This window comes from Amphiura filiformis, chromosome 9, assembly GCF_039555335.1.
Source record: "Amphiura filiformis chromosome 9, Afil_fr2py, whole genome shotgun sequence".
Taxonomy (NCBI): Eukaryota; Metazoa; Echinodermata; class Ophiuroidea; order Amphilepidida; family Amphiuridae; genus Amphiura; species Amphiura filiformis.
This window is the reverse complement of record NC_092636.1, coordinates 1,247,589-1,264,252: the sequence shown is the minus strand read 5'-3', so window position 1 is coordinate 1,264,252 and position 16,664 is coordinate 1,247,589. Positions and strand designations below refer to the sequence as shown.

Sequence of the window (16,664 nt, the reverse complement as noted above, 5' to 3'; positions counted from 1 at the left end):
TTGTTATTGGATGATTGACAGCGCACGTTTCCCTGCAAAAGTAAACAAATTTTTGGGAAATGTGCTATTTGATTTGAAATCCACACCCCCTGTGGAAGTTTACACTGCTGTTCCAATTGCAATTGCACTCAGTATAATTATGAGCAATGATCCAGGTGGGTTACTTTGTATGGTTGATGTCAATATCCAGCTAACAACAGTAGAAAATGCTGAAATCCTGTAGGATTTTACCACACCTTTTCCACTGTTTTTGAAAGAAAATTGGGATTGTACGATGATCAGACCGCCCATTTGCTGGAATGAATAAAACGGATGATTTGGTTGGAATTGCAAAATCTTCCTCATTGGGGTTGTGGTTTTTTAATGGAATAGCTATATGAACAGAGAGACTTTCATGATGTGAATCCATAACAAGGTTTCACTAGGTAAGTCATTGGATTTAACATTTTGGGGACAGTTTTCAAACTTTCCATATTTTGATTGGTTTGGGAAGGTTCAACTATTGTTTGACCCCTCAAGCTCTCTATGGGGATGACAACCCAAACTTGAATCTCAAAAGGCTGGATTCTCATATGTACAACAAGTTAGACCAAACCTGGTCTAAATATGGATTAGTCCTACGGAGAAGGAACTTTTCGGCATTTTATAACCTTACCAAATATCAATATATTATTGTCAATCCTGTTTAAGGCCAATTACATGTACCTTAATATTAGATGACTGCAGTTTAACTTTTGGACTTTGTTAGGAGTAAAGGAGAAGCAGAAAGAGTAGAAGGATCCCTCCTTAAGTGTATCCTCCATAGTTAGACCAGGTCTAAAAGTTAGACCTGGTGTAACTTGCATTGTGCATATGGATCTATTTCAATCCTATAGGAGCAAGTTCAAACCTGTCATCAAATCACTGCAAACTATAGCAGTCGCCATCCAATAGACCTTTTGTGAGTCAGACATACACGGACATGGTATAATGTGATATGTCTATAGAATTAAGATCCACTTGTTTTCCCATGTGTTGAGAATCTATGCAAAAATCAACAAGAATACATTCAAAAGTCTTTGTGCCCTTGTAAGATAGAAAGATAAATCATTTACGATACAAAGATGTCAAATTATTTTGCTACGTAGATGCTAAATTTGGTCCAACAGTGAACTGCCTTGACAAGAATAACCTTGAAGCATTGATCCCTACAACTAAACCAAATTATATACAGATGTGCACAGACTCTAAAACAATCCTTTTTTTTCAGTAGATAGCGGTAGATATGCTGTCTCCCTGCAGTAGATAGCAGTTATAGTATGCAATCTTCAGCAGGTATTAATGTTATGATAGATTCAGTATAGATGTATGCTATTTGTAGAGGACAGTAATAAGATTTATTTTTAGTAGATAGTAACAGTGTGCTATCTTCAGTAGATAGCAATGAGTATGCTATCTTCAGTAGATAGCAATATATATGTTATTTCCTGTAAATAGCAATAGTGTGCAATATTCAATTCAGCAGATGTTTAAGTTATGAAATTCAGTATAGAAATATGTCATTTGCAGATAACTGCAATATGCTTTCTATTGAAGTAGATAGCAACAGTGTGCTATCTTCGGTAGATAGCAATAGTATGCAATATTCAGTAGATTTTTCAATTATGATCAATTCAGCATAGAAGTATGCCATTTTCAGTTGATGGTAATAACAACATGCTTTCATTTTAGTAGAAAACAACATTGTGCTATCTTCAGTAGATATCAAGGTATAATTATGCTATCTTTAGTAGATAGCAAGGTATAATTATGCTATCTTCAGTAGATAGCAAGGTATGTATAATTATGCTATCTTCAGTAGATAGCAAGGTAGGTATAATTATGCTATCCTCAGTAGAGAGCAAGGTATAATTATGCTATCTTCAGTAGATAGCAAGGTAGGTATAATTATGCTATCTTCAGTAGATAGCAAGGTATAATTATGCTATCTTCAGTAGATAGCAAGGTATAATTATGCTATCTTCAGTAGATAGCAAGGTAGGTATAATTATGCTAACTTCAGTAGATAGCAAGGTAAGTATAATTATGCTATCTTCAGTAGATAGCAAGGTATAATTATGCTATCTTCAGTAGATAGCAAGGTATGATTATGCTATCTTCAGTAGATAGCAAGGTATAATTATGCTATCTTCAGTAGATAGCAAGGTATAATTATGCTATCTTCAGTAGATAGCAAGGTATAATTATGCTATCTTCAGTAGATAGCAAGGTAGGTATAATTATGCTAACTTCAGTAGATAGCAAGGTAAGTGTAATTATGCTATCTTCAGTAGATAGCAAGGTATAATTATGCTATCTTCAGTAGATAGCAAGGTATAATTATGCTATCTTCAGTAGATAGCAAGGTATAATTATGCTAACTTCAGTAGATAGCAAGGTAGGTATAATTATGCTATCTTCAGTAGATAGCAAGGTATAATTATGCTATCTTCAGTCGATAGCAAGGTATAATTATGCTTTCTTCAGTAGATAGCAAGGTATAATTATGCTATCTTCAGTAGATAGCAAGGTATAATTATGCTATCTTCAGTAGATAGCAAGGTATAATTATGCTATCTTCAGTAGATAGCAAGGTATAATTATGCTATCTTCAGTCGATAGCAAGGTATAATTATGCTATCTTCAGTAGATAGCAGGTATAATTATACCTTCAGTAGAAGGGACATATATCACAAGAATATGTGTCAGGTGTTACATGTCCAAGATGTTTATATGAAATTTACTGTGATATGATGTAACCTCATCTTGGATTCAGTTTAGTTCGTATCATATGTGACATTCCCAAGAAATGAGAGTATAGTTGCAAGTTGGTGGTTTTGAGACATTCTAATTATTGAGTTGCTTTTCTTTGTTTGTAAACATCTGTATAGTCAGTGGTATGTCCTTTGTGAATGGGGACAGACTATGCTATGCTATTCTCTATATTCAATTATGTCCCCATTAATAGAGGACATATCACTGCTACACGGCCGTTTTTAACGTCTACTTTTATCGAAAACAACGAAAACTGAGGGGGTAAACTATTAGTCTCGTATATACGTTTGTGGCGTGTCAGACGCCTACACAGCGAATGCCCACCGTTACTGATGAGTACGTTGAAGATATGGACTCGTAATACATATTACGCTTTAAGCTTACTGAAATTTAAGTTTTTAAGCTTACTGAAAGTTAAGTTTTTAAGCTTACTGAAAGTTAAGTTTTACCTTCCTTAAAATCCCATTAGATCATGGTTATATAATAGTTAAAGTGTCCAATACCTTCAATTTAACAATAATTTTGTCTCTAAGCTAAAGCAATTAATGTTAGTTTAATATATTGAATCTATTCCAAAGTGAAAGTCGGTCTTTTTTTCACCAAAACATAAACTGTGACGGTGAATCTGAACATACCGGTACGCTATTTTAGCCTATTTAACATCGTAAAGAAGTACGACACAGCAAAATGTACAATTTACTCCATACATACCGGTATGTTATTTCAGCATCGTAAAGTACTACGGAACCCAGTACAGAACAAGACATTAGACAATGTAGCATTTTATCGGGAATAGAGCATTTAGTTACGTAGCTGGTTGAAACAATCTAAAACTCATCGCGTAGCGTTACATTTGTAACACGGACCAAATTGGTCCTTTGAAAGAGTGCGACAATGATATCGGAACATACCGATACACTATTTCACTACGGAACCCGTAAATTGCTACGAAACCCGTAAATTGCTACGGAACCCGTAAATTGCTACGGAACCCGTAAATTGCTAAGGAACCCGTAAATTGCTAAGGAACCCGTAAATTGCTACGGAACCCGTAAATTGCTACGGAACCCGTAAATTGCTACGGAACCCGTAAATTGCTACGGAACCCGTAAAATGCTACGGAACCCGTAAATTGCTACGGAACCCGTAAATTGCTACGGAACCCGTAAATTGCTACGGAACCCGTAAAATGCTACGGAATCCGTAAATTGCTACGGAACCCATAAATTGCTACGGACGGAACCCGTAAATTGCTACGGAACCCGTAAATTGCTACGGAACCCGTAAAATGCTACGGAATCCGTAAATTGCTACGGAACCCGTAAATTGCTACGGAACCCGTAAATTGCTACGGAACCCGTAAATTGCTACGGAACCCGTAAATAACTACGGAACCCGGTACAAAAATTATATGTAATGTAGAATTTTATCGGAAATTTTGGCCCGTAGAGCATTTAGTTACGTAGCTGGTTGAAACAAGCTAAAACTCATCGCGTAGCGTTACATTTGTAAATCGGACCAAATTGGTTCTTCGGAAGAGTGCGGCGATGATATCAGAACATACCAATACACTATTTCGGCATCGTAAAGAACTACGGAAGGACAAAATATAAAAAATGGAGAATTTATCGAGATTGGTAAAAACAAGCGAAATCGTTACGTATCTCACACGAACCAAATTAATGCTTCGTAAGGGTTTGACAACAAAATCGCAACTCACAATGATTTCAGTCGGCGCACACACACTACATGTTATACTTTTGGGTTTCTATGTAGAGTTTACATGTACATGTACTGTATGTACTGTAGTACAGTATAGTGGCTATAGTGCGTGTATTATCAGTACATGTCATATCATTTCTGCAAAGTATATGGACTGTGACACTGTTATGCTCGCACAAATTATTATCATTAGCATCTGTTTTACTTGTAAATAAAACGAGGATGATTATTAAGTGTTTTTATGTTCCAATATTCTGACTAAAATACGCTATAACGTCGGTATACGTATGATTCGCATTTTGTGCAGTGAATTTAGTGATGGTGTACGGACATAAGTTGTCTATTATCAAGCATCTAAGGAGTGTGAACGGTAACTCTTGGATAGCATTTTTATCTAAAGCTTCTGGTTTACTTGAAAAAATTCATAAAATATAATTGGGAGTGTTTTTGTGGGTCTATTCTAGTGATCAAAATGGGCTATTTCAACTTCGAAGGACATTTAAATCGCCATTATCGGCGACCGATTACATTCGGTAACTATGTAGGGTTGGGCGGTATGGGAATTTTGAGTCAACAGTACCGCTATACTTTGTGTGCTAATTGGTATCGGTAGTTTTAAATTATAACTCTTTGTATCGCCCAACACCACTTAAACCAAATAAGACTCCTTAAGTCAAAACTGAGGGCGCTCTAGATAAAAGTTGACATCACGCATAGGCGGCGAACGGCCGTGGCTACAGGTGTCTTCAAACAAAGAACATCAACTCAACAGTTATAACGCCTCAAAACTCCCACCTTGCGACTTTACACTCATTAATGGGAGCAGGTCACATATGCTATTTGAATGCACCATGCATGGGTGGTGACAAAGGGGCCCAAATCAGAGCAAAACTAAATCCTGGAGCTGAGTTGCTACTGGAACCTTGGTTAATGCACACCGACTCAAATCAATCTCGTTTCAAGCTCATCCTATAATAGGTAGCCTTTTGGGAAGCTATTATTACAGTACGGCTGGCTGACTACCTGGATGGCTTCAATCAATTCAAGTGACCTGTCCATCAGCAACCAGCAACTATATCTGTCAGCTTGTTTTATCTTTTGTTGACTTTCATTATAATCCATTGAAATATATTGAATTTACTTGGCATAAAAAAAAGAAAAGGAGAGGGAAAGAGAGAGGGGGTACAGAACAAGAAAGAGAGAGAGAGAGAGAGCGACAGATTAATAGAGTGCACGATCAATATACAACAGTCATTTTAAGACAAAGAGAATGATGAATCAAGGGACAAGGAAGCAACGAAAGGGCATAATGCATATGAGAGAAAAACAGTAAAATAAGCAACAACAAAAACCCTGAGAGACAGATTGAAAGAGACAAAAACCTTGAGAGAAGAAAAAGATGAGTGAGGAGCAAGAAAGGTAGAGAGGGGGAAAGGGAAAGTAGACATGGGATTGCATTAAAGACAGAGATGACCTTAGGTCATAATTAAAAGTGGGAGGTTGCATTATATACCTGTATATCAGAACAAAATCACATTGTTGCTTTTGTTACATCAATTGTATCAACAGCACAGCCCCAGATCTTTGGCGTGATGTATCAACATATATTTCTATCTTTTGATATCATCAGTGTCATATATCTGTTTATATACATAATTAATGAATAAACCAAAGCAGTGGTTTTGTTGCGCTCTGAATTAATAGATGAAATGACCAGAATTCAACACAAAGCACATATGGGTCAGCCGTGAGCCTTAACAAACTTGATTAAGTTTTTACAGTGCCTGGGACCTGGCAGTTTAATTCATATAGAGAACGCTCTGCTATCTATGATCAGTCACAAATAGGCCAGGCTTCTTATATATTCTATTGTGAAGTGATCTAGTAAAACTGTGATGCCAATGTCAAATATGTTCTGGACCCATGGTCATTTGTAAATTGCTCACAAAAGTATTGTTTTATTTAAAGCTATAAATGTATGATTTCCATCAAATTTTAATTTTGTTATTCTTTACTCCAAATGCAGAAGTAGTATTAGTAATAACTGTCAGGGAAGATTTCTGTCCATTTTAATCTGAAATAACAAGGTAAAGTGAAAGAAATCCTACTGGATATTTTGGCTGTTTAACATGGTGTTCTATGGGAGACTTAATGTCCAAATTATGCCATACATAAAGGTATAAGTTGGGACATGTGTAAACATTAATATGCCAAAAAATCAGGTTTGAAAATAATTATCCAATTTCATATAATAAGATCATACATTATAGCTTTAAGAGGCAACTTCTTTAAAAGAAACTAAAAATTTATTGGACACAATTTCCATGTACCTTTCTTTACGCCAATGATGAACACAGCAAACATAAACCGTTTAAAATAATGTTTAAATGTTGGCTTATAAACTGTTTTAATAATATTCAGAAAATATATTTGAAAATGTTTGTGTCAAAATGTTATTGCAAATTTTTTCGGTAAACATTTTTGTAACATATTTTTGAGAACACTTACATTATGTTAGAATGTTTTGCTTCAAGTTTTCAAATGTTGTTGCAGTGTTTTTTCTTAAAACAAATTTAGAAATGTTTCATTAAAACTTTTTGACCAAAACCAAAACCCATCAGGCAGCAGTGAGCTTATTTTAAATGGCAGGCAAACTGCTTTGAAATATCAAATATCATATATCTATCATGTCATTTTAAAAACCTTACCTTTTAGCATATAAAATATCACATCTTCCTCAAATCAAAATGTGCAGAATAAATTTCCCTTTTGTTGAACTTATTGAATTTTCTCATTTGGTGTTAATATAATCAAGAAATTGCTGCTTATTTAATATCAATACTTTTTGTGAGTAGTTTATTTTAGACTGAAACATTTTTTGACCAAAAACATTTTAGTCCGTAAAGTGTGTATCTCTAAAGTAAAAATGCAAAAATGCGTTCAATAATTTGTAAAAAGTAAAATAATATTATGAAAGAAGTAAATTTAACGTTCAAGGATCAAATACTTGTTCATTTTTTTCCAGTAAAGTTGTGTTTGTAGTAAGTATTGTTTGAGTTACCTACTTGTTTTTTGCCATTTTTTACACATCATGATTTGTATACACGATATAAAAATCAAAAACATTGTATTGTATTCACCCATTCCAACGCCCCCTGGGGTTTAGCTCCCCTACTCTGACCTTAGTAAAGTATTGATTACATAAAATTGATTTGACACTTATTGAAAATTTAGTACCCAAATAGCGAACACTCAATATAATTGATTTTGGAAAAGCCATTTCTCTCACATGTTTATCGTTTGGCCTAAAAGCAATATTCCATCCAATGCTTTTTATGATTTGTTACTTGACTATTTTATATAATTTATGATTAAATGAAGTAAAAAATAACTCTTATTGTAATCAAGCGTGATATTTTAAAATAATTTTCATTATATGATTAAAAAGCTAATATAAAATGTATGAACTTAAAATTAAAAACATCTTAGTAAAGAAGTTCCAAACTTCATTCTGAGTAACAAAACAATTTATCATCAACAAAAATACAATTCCTGAACTTAGTCGATATTCAATGCTGTATACAGTCACAGGAAACTTGTATACACTACATCAGCACACCAGACGTAACACAAACACCAAGAGGCGAAACAGAGCATCCGTTAGATGGCATCTTTAACTTCCAGCAAACTGTAAACAGACCCCGATAACTGACCTACTTGGCGGAATCAGCATAAAAGCATTACTAGTATGCCAACGGACCAGCAGTATAAGCTTCCATCCGAGTAAAAAAAATCAATGTACATCTAGCCGCTTGCATAGAGGCCCAGAGTCAGGTCAAGAAACACGATTGGATTACCGATCCACCTGTAAGCTTTCCTAGTAGCATTAATTATATTCTCTACAACTTGGTATAAAGTGGATAACTGTTACAAGAAGTAAACAGTGAATTTCTTACTACAGGCTATCATTGCAGACAGAGCTGAGGGATGGATACCCAGATGGATGAAGTATTACATAATGGTGCTGGTAAACTGTGAATGAACATCGCTACACCGGGCATGCAAATAAAGTTCTCATCTGAAAGATATTGGCATTATTTGCTTTCCTAGATCAATTTTTGCGCTTTTCTTCGGAAATGTCTATACTTGTAATCAGGAGACAACTTCAACACGGGTAATTTATATCATTTGAGGCAGCCAGTTAGCTTTAAACCCAGACAAGACAAGACTTGAAGCATGATTATGCAAACATTTCCAGAACATGAGAGCAATATTGTTATAAGTTGACAAATTTGCACAAAATGGCTACAACATGCTCAAATTTCCCCCTTAAAAGGTAACATAATCAGATGAATTAACATAAAAAGGCGCAAAGATTTGATTGAATTAGGTCGATTTGTTATCCTTGTCATTTGAGAAACTGTTGACAAATCTGAATTTACTGGTTGCCAGCCATCATCACATCATTCTCATTATCATTTTCATAGTTGAATGACATTTAGTTTCCTCATGGTGGCGAATTCATCAAATAACATGGCCGTCCGCTTTAAGCGTGTTGTAATCTTTTTACTGTGTCTACTTAATGTAGTCATGATCTTCATGACCTACCGGGCTGTGGACAAGCACAAATTAAAGACATATTCCATAGATCTGCTCCATGATAAGTTTAACAAACTGATTTTAAACCAACCTGTGGCTGCAAAAGTTGAAAAACAGCCACATAATGCGTTTATTTGGGGGAAGATAGACAATCTGCACAAGGCATTGCCAGCTTATGAAAAGATGCGTCAAGTGCTATCAAATTTGCATGACTACGGTGGACAGTTCAATCGACAGGCCTCGTATCTAGGGCTATCGCATGAAATGCTGCGCTATAAATCAATTATGAACTTGGGGAACATCGACCTACTCAAGGATATTTTTGCTGACGCACTTCAGACAAATCGCAGCATTAAGCTTGGGATAGTGGGAGGGACATACTCGTCTACTAAGCTCCTTTGTAAAGCCAAATCTTGTCTGTATATTGATCTCATTTCACAATGGATTGAGAAAGTACTCGAGGTCAAAGTCATCATTCACAATTCTGCGTTATCGTGCGCTACAAGTGACTATTTCTCATGGTGCCTATCTCCGCATCTAGATGTGCTTGATATGGATATTATAATCTGGGAGCTCGCTACTGAAGATTACACCATGCGAGATGTTTTCTCTCAAAATGTATTCGACAATCCAGCAAGACCTCAAGAAGAGCTAACACGACGAGTGTTAATGCTCCCTAACAAACCGCTTCTACTCTTCTTCAATTTTCTGTCTGCTAAAAACATAAGAACGAGGGATTGTGTTAATTCAGAGTATTTTGCTGGTCGCCATCTTGCAATGTACTACAATGTAACATCGGTAAGCTGGAGTGCCGCGGTATGTTCACGACTTTGGAGATACGGTTTTACTCCTGATGATCTTGTCCGTTCTGATAATCAACTAACTCCATTGGCTCACCACCAAGGGGCGCTTTTTATCATTAACCTCTTCCGTAATGTTCTTGAAGAGGTGACAATAAATCAAATGAATCGCACTAAAACAGATGAAACCCACATAAAGAAAATAATTTCCTTACATGATGTATTTCAAGAAAATACAAAGTCACATGACATGTCACATGATATCAAACCAAACCCAGGACAAAATCAAACTACGCCTGTCAATATAACAAATGGCAATCATAGTGGAAAAACGCTTCCAAATGCGAGATTTCATGGTGACATCTTGCGGAACCTACCTGCTGGCCCGCATCTAAACCTCAATTTCAGCACGGTCAAACTTTGAAATTCTCAACCAATCAGGGCTGGGAAGAGATCTTTTCAGACCGAGAAAACTGGTTCACCAGCACGGCCCCTAATCAACAGTTAAAATTTCCGATAGTTATACCCTGGCATAAAGGCTCAAACTTGACAAGCATTGCCATCGCGATGATCACCTGTAAATATTGCGGACAAGCCTTGGTTTGGTTAGACGATAATTTTGATGGCGCTAAACTCATCAACAGCCATGGTACGGAACACATGTTGGTTGTACGACGAGTCTTACACGGGGTTACCCCCGGCCACCATGTTGTTTGTATTAAGAATATGGAGGGTAAACCTTTTAAGTTAGCTGCTATTATGACCAGTTATGACGATAATCAGAATATTGAGTCTGACATGTAAGTGTCATCTTCAGGGAAAGATTGATAAAACTTAAAAGCCCCCTAGAGGGACGGAGACCTTGCTGGAATAATGAAATCTAAACATCGCATCCCTCATGCAGTGTTTTTATCATGCTGCGAGACTCGTTTTATACAATATGGGATGTTTTGAAATGAGATCATGTAAACATCAGTTATAAATCGAGCCCGATTGATTTTTATTTCAAACCATTTATGCGCTCATTCAAATAGGCTACATCATAGTGCTGAACATCTTATCCAAACTTCCGATGATTATATTATTTGCATGCTGCTGAACCAATCCAATTCAGACAAAATTTGATACTTATTTCAGTCATATCTTAAAAATCAAATCATTCAATCCCATTGTATTGTACAGATTTTTGCATTAATTGTGCCCAATTCCAATTTTATCTTAATTATCAATGAATAATTACACTGTTCACAATTCATCTCATTCTAGTAAGAAGTCATTTTTATCATTATGAATAATTTTCCAGGACTGAGAGGTAAGATTGTGGGTGTTAATAAATGAAAGTTACAGAAATCAAATTCTTAATTAGATCCAATTTATTCATAACACCCTCCACACAATGCCAATGTTGTCTTATATTTGTGCAGTGTGGGTTGGCCATGCACACTATAAATCTCCAAATTTAAATTTAAATTTAGATTTTAAATTCATATTATCAACTACTATGTCATAAACTCATCTGTCTTGTTTTTTGTGCTTGAAAACAGGCAGGGGTCTGTTGTGTATGGTATGTGCACCAGTGGCATGCGCAAAGGGGGGGGGGGGGGCAGGGGGGCGGCCCCCACTTTTGTTGGTCATTGGGGAAATCAGTCATTTCCCCCGAAATGACTGATTTCGCCCGCACCTTACACTCCTAATCAGATTCCATCGGGGGAACTGAACAACCTGCCCCCCCTTTCAATGTGCTTCGATCGCACGCCACTGATGTGCACAGGTGGTGGGGATGGGATTGGGGTGGGTGTGGTGGGGGAGAGGTAGAGTTAGCCTTCACTTACATCACAAAACTTTATAACTTAAGAACCAAGTGTGCTAGATCTTTGGTGTTTTCAGTATTTGATAGCCTAATGTTTGTGTAAGTTAATAATTATAGTAACTCAATTTTCAAAATGCCTCCTTTGGCAGCCTCCATGGAACTAATCAGTATCACATCTTGAAATACCTTACGGAGCAATTGTTTTGATATTATTAACTCCAGAGAAAAGCAGTTATTTGATTTACCATAACAAGGTTTCCATTAGGCCAATCATAGTTGCATCATGTAAAAGCATATAGCTTGGGGATTTAAAAAAAATGTTGGACATATAATAGGTTCCCTGAATGTGGGTATTTGGATACCGGGTTGCATGCTGCCTTATTTTTATGCCATAAATACATCAACTTTCTTTCTTGTGATTTGTGTGTGCCATATTTTCTTCTTTATCAAACTGCTATGATCAGTTTGCCATATTGAATAATGTATTATTTATTTGATAGTAAGCATTTCCATAGTCAATGTGAAATATTGTTATATTATTTTTTAGATTTTTATTGTATTTCTATGATGAAGTATGAATAAATTGAATAAAATGGGAAAAATATGAAACCCTTTTGTGTAACATAGTTTGCTTAACATTACATGCAGGTAGTTAAGATTGATGAAAATGATTCAACTATATACTGTAAAAGTGGACATTTTTGCATGATTAATTTTTTGCATTTTGCCAATTTTGAAATGTTTCCCTTGTAAATTTGCCATTCCGAGTTTCCTTGCATTGGCCTATACGCAAAAGGATATTTGCGCTGCACGTTGTTATTTTCACGGTAACAGCTTGGAACGCCAAAAGCGCGTAAATAAATGTGGCGCAAAAATTTCCACTTTTACAGTACACATTTGACAATTGCTGTATTCTAGATTGTATACATCTATAAAATGTAACATATGGCAGCTATTGCTGATATGCCTTCTTGCCCTAAACCCTTGATATGAATGTGATGTAATAATGCAAAATGAATGCTATATTGGGCTATTCCAGTTGAAATCCACACCCCCTATGAAAGACATGACTTTAATCTTCCATACAGGAAATACAAGTAAATGTTGAAGGAGAACTCGGGATGGGTCAATCACCAAGAATGCAACAGGGAAAACCAACATCTCTTATGAAGTAAGCAGCTATTCAGTTGCATAATATGTCATGTATCCAATGACTCCTTATACCTTGTCACCCAATGCCACCCCTCCCCCTCATTCAAATAATCCACCCAACATATCCATAGTAATTCTTTTGGCACATATTTGCCTTTTTTTCATTCATATAAAACATGCTGCAATTTTGTCATATTTGGATTAAGTCAGAAACTGGGAAGCAAAAGCTGAACAAACACACAGTAAAATAGGTCCTCATGTCTTGCACACTGTCACCCAATGACCCCATTTGGGCAGACCTATGTATAATGAACTACCCCTTCCCCCAGGTCTTTTCAGAACAAATTGTCACATTATCACTGATATTCACCCCTCCCCTTCTCATTTTAGACTGGTATGCTCAGTAGTGAATACCGTAAGCTCCTCGAGTAGTTGCCCCGGGGGCCTTGCATTTTCCAAAAGGGGGGCGTTTACTAGATGAGGTCATTTTAGAACAATAATTCCTGTAAAAATCATTAGGCAAGCTTAAAACTCGCACTGAAATGACAAACTATGAACTTAGGAACGACACCTTATCGACCATGTGTGCACCTTGGCAAGCTTACTGCACAAGATAGCATGCAAATATTAGCATTTTTGAACAGGGGCGGCGCCACAGGGGGGGCAAGGGGGGCAATTGCCCCCCCTATGATTTTCAAAAAAAGAGGTACAAGGAAGGAAAAGGAGAAAGAGAAGAAGGAGAGAGAAAAGGGAGGGGAGAGAAAGAGAGGAGGGAGAAGAAGAAAGGAGCCATTCCCTCCCTGGTCATGGTTAGAAGGAGGAAACTCCCCATTCGGACATCTTGCCCCTTGTGGAATGCTGACCTACACGGTTTTAAAGTTCTTGGTTTTTATATTTTGGGCCCATTTTCGCAAATTTCCCCATAAAAGTCACATGGCCTCTCTTGCCTTTTCTCCCAACTACTTTACTTTGGAAAAATCATGGCTACGTCACTTTTCTGTGTCATGCAGCAATTAATCATTAAAAATAAGTTTGCTTTCAGTCCGATATCACACAACTTTACTAGAACCTAATTTAAGCAATTTATAAACAATTTTAATTTTTTCACACTTGCGCTGGGATCACTGACTGGGTCTTTAAATGTCCAAAGTTAACATTAAATACACCACCTAATGCTTTCAGTTGTTAACACAGAGCTAGAATAACCCCATGTTTGTTTCAAACATTCTTAAGTGATGTAAAAACCAAGCAGATGGACCTTTCAAAGTAGGGGTGGTCACACATTTTTCTTGGCTTTGCAAATTACCCTAAAATCACCAAAATCTGTATTTTTTTTCCACTTGCTTTCCATGGGGAGCAGTGGCTCTGTCCTTGCTTTGAACTACTGAGATCCAGTGTTTGAACCTGGCTATTCCCAGATGGATTTGGTTTTCAGTCCATACTCGCTCTTGTATGAGTACGCAGACTTCTTAGGATACTCCGGTTTCATAAAACTGAGCTTTTTTCCCTCCGTATATTGATCCACTTTGACTCCGTATTGATTGTGATAAATAACGGTATTGGAATATATGGTGCAAATGGTCTATGTTACCGATAGGTGCCAATAAATGCAAGCATCCAAACCTCACTTGCTTCGCTCTCATTTTTTTCTGTCAGAATCAATCTTCTTTTGCAAAACAAACAAAAAAATGCCAGATTTTACATACGCAAAATCTGGGCTGGCAGTCAGCAGTGGCGGCACCAGGAAATTTGGGGTGGCAAAGTGAATTTCAGGGGGGGGAGCAAAATCAATCAATTTTGCACAAAATTGCTGCAAAAAGTGGAAATTCATGTGATATTGGGGTTTTTGCCTCAAAAATGGCGGGGTGGGAGAATCTGGGGGAAAGAAAAATATTTGGCCCCTTGCCCCCCCCCCATAGCGCTGCCACGGGCAGTCAGCCCATTCAGATTTAGAGGGGGGGCACCCGGCGTGCGCCCCCTCTATTTTTTGCAGATCGGCGCCTGACTCTGTGTATTTTTGCAGAGCGGCGTCTGAATTTGTGTGGGCGCCGAGCCGCGGCGGCGGTGGCTCGGCGCCCCCTCTATTGAAAATTCCTGGATCCGCCCCTGTTATCCTCAGTCATTTCTGAGAAATATACACTGTCTGATGTGATAGAAAAGATGACCTTTCTTATTTACTCATTACACGCCCATGTACTTTGAAATGAGAGAACAAGTGGGATATCCACTCCACGCTTGTTTTTATCATACTAGATAATTCTCACATTACATTTTGATGTGTTAAGCACCAATTTCTTTTGTAACATGTAAAGGTCAAAAGTATACAAAACTCATCAAATTTCAAGCTTTTCTTTTATTGGCATTAAGAAAGAATGATATGATAACAATAAGTTCCCTCACTATGGACCACAATAGCCTCATCCCAATGGCATAGTCCAATAACCTCAATTACATAATCATAGTGCAAAATTTGACCTCAAGTTGCAGAGTATGAGTTTTGTACCCAAATCTTCAATGGTCATTCAATGAATGTACAAATGTATTGGGGTTTAAGAACTGTTCTCCTGATAGATGAGGATGGATGTTGTGGATCCTAGTGCCTGCCCATGTTGTTTATTTGTAAGCGTATAATACCACGCTGCGATACGATAAAAAACAAAACAACAGAAGCGCACCCACCTGTCTCGTTCGCTTTTTTGATCCGCCATGTCGAAAGATTCCTAAAACCCGCAGGCCATATTTCTCTATGTGCTCAAAGCAAGCGTTCACAACGAGGGGGACGATTTGTTCACGAGGTACCAGGCTTTTGCGCCGCTCCCTTCGTGCCTGACTTTCCGTCGTACTGGTTGATAAGGACAAGGCATCCAGCAATGTTGCGCTGGGAGATGATGGAGAATGATCAGGGGAGTTGTGCTCGGCTGGAGATGATAACTCACTGTCATCGGATGCCTGCAAGTAACAAATAAAGATAGAAATAAGAGTGGTTAACATAGATATATATCATCTGATCCGATCAAAACACTGGGCATGATACTGTGATCTTCATACTAGATAGAAATTGCAAATTGAAAGTTTTTCAAAATTGTTTTCGTGTTTTCTTCCTTGCATATAGAAATGAAAACATGTAATATGGTCAGTGAAAATCCCAGAAAACGCTTTTATAGAAAACATTAAGATGTTGGGTTATATAAAGAGTATAAAAGGTTAGAAAGAGAGACCATTGTGCAGAATAATAACATATTTTTGCTCCGAAACATTCTTTTAACTTTTTTAATCATAAAAACTGTAAACCCCACTGGTATTCTCAGTTTACATTTGATAATGTATGCTTATTTCAAAAACTACACCACCCCAACAAATGCATACTACAAACCTGTTGTTATGGCATAGTTACTATGGTTACACAATCAGATGACTATAAACGACAAATAATTGTGAATTCACAGATGAACTAATCTCATAAAATTTGAAACACACAGCTTTAAATTGTATTATTGCAGCTACCTCACTATGGCCAGTTATATACCGACTATAATGAAAAGCCAATAAAAGTGGACATTTGCGGAACAGTAATTTTTTCGCTTTTCACAATCAGTGCAGCGACCGCAAAACTAAAAACACACTAATATGTTCTTTAGTGCATAGGTTAATGCAAACAACTCAAATTGCAAATGTAAAAACAGGCAAAGTAGTTTGAACATGACTGTAATTGTAATTTTTTCAAACCTCTTCGAACAACACATCTTCCTTCCCAATAAGACATGTTAAAGGGCGTGGTCCTTTTTTTT

General features: G+C 36.9%; 2 protein-coding genes across 2 annotated transcripts in view; one reads left to right on the top strand and one right to left on the bottom strand.

Annotated features, from left to right (window-relative positions):
• The window catches only part of LOC140160497 (uncharacterized), a 317,603-nt gene that overhangs the window by 49,201 nt on the left and 251,738 nt on the right, over positions 1 to 16,664 (bottom strand). Inside the window, 1 exon segment of the mRNA XM_072183731.1 lies at positions 15,556 to 15,825. Coding sequence (XP_072039832.1) covers positions 15,556 to 15,825 — 270 coding nt within the window.
• Positions 9,034 to 10,338, top strand: LOC140160406 (uncharacterized). The gene has a single exon (XM_072183640.1). It carries the CDS (start codon positions 9,049 to 9,051, stop codon positions 10,336 to 10,338), a length of 1,290 nt encoding a protein of 429 aa, XP_072039741.1. The 5' UTR covers positions 9,034 to 9,048.

Coding starts and splice junctions, on each gene's coding strand:
- LOC140160406 (XM_072183640.1), top strand. CDS start 9,049: ATGGCCGTCCGCTTTAAGCGTGTTGTAATCTTTTTACTGTGTCTACTT.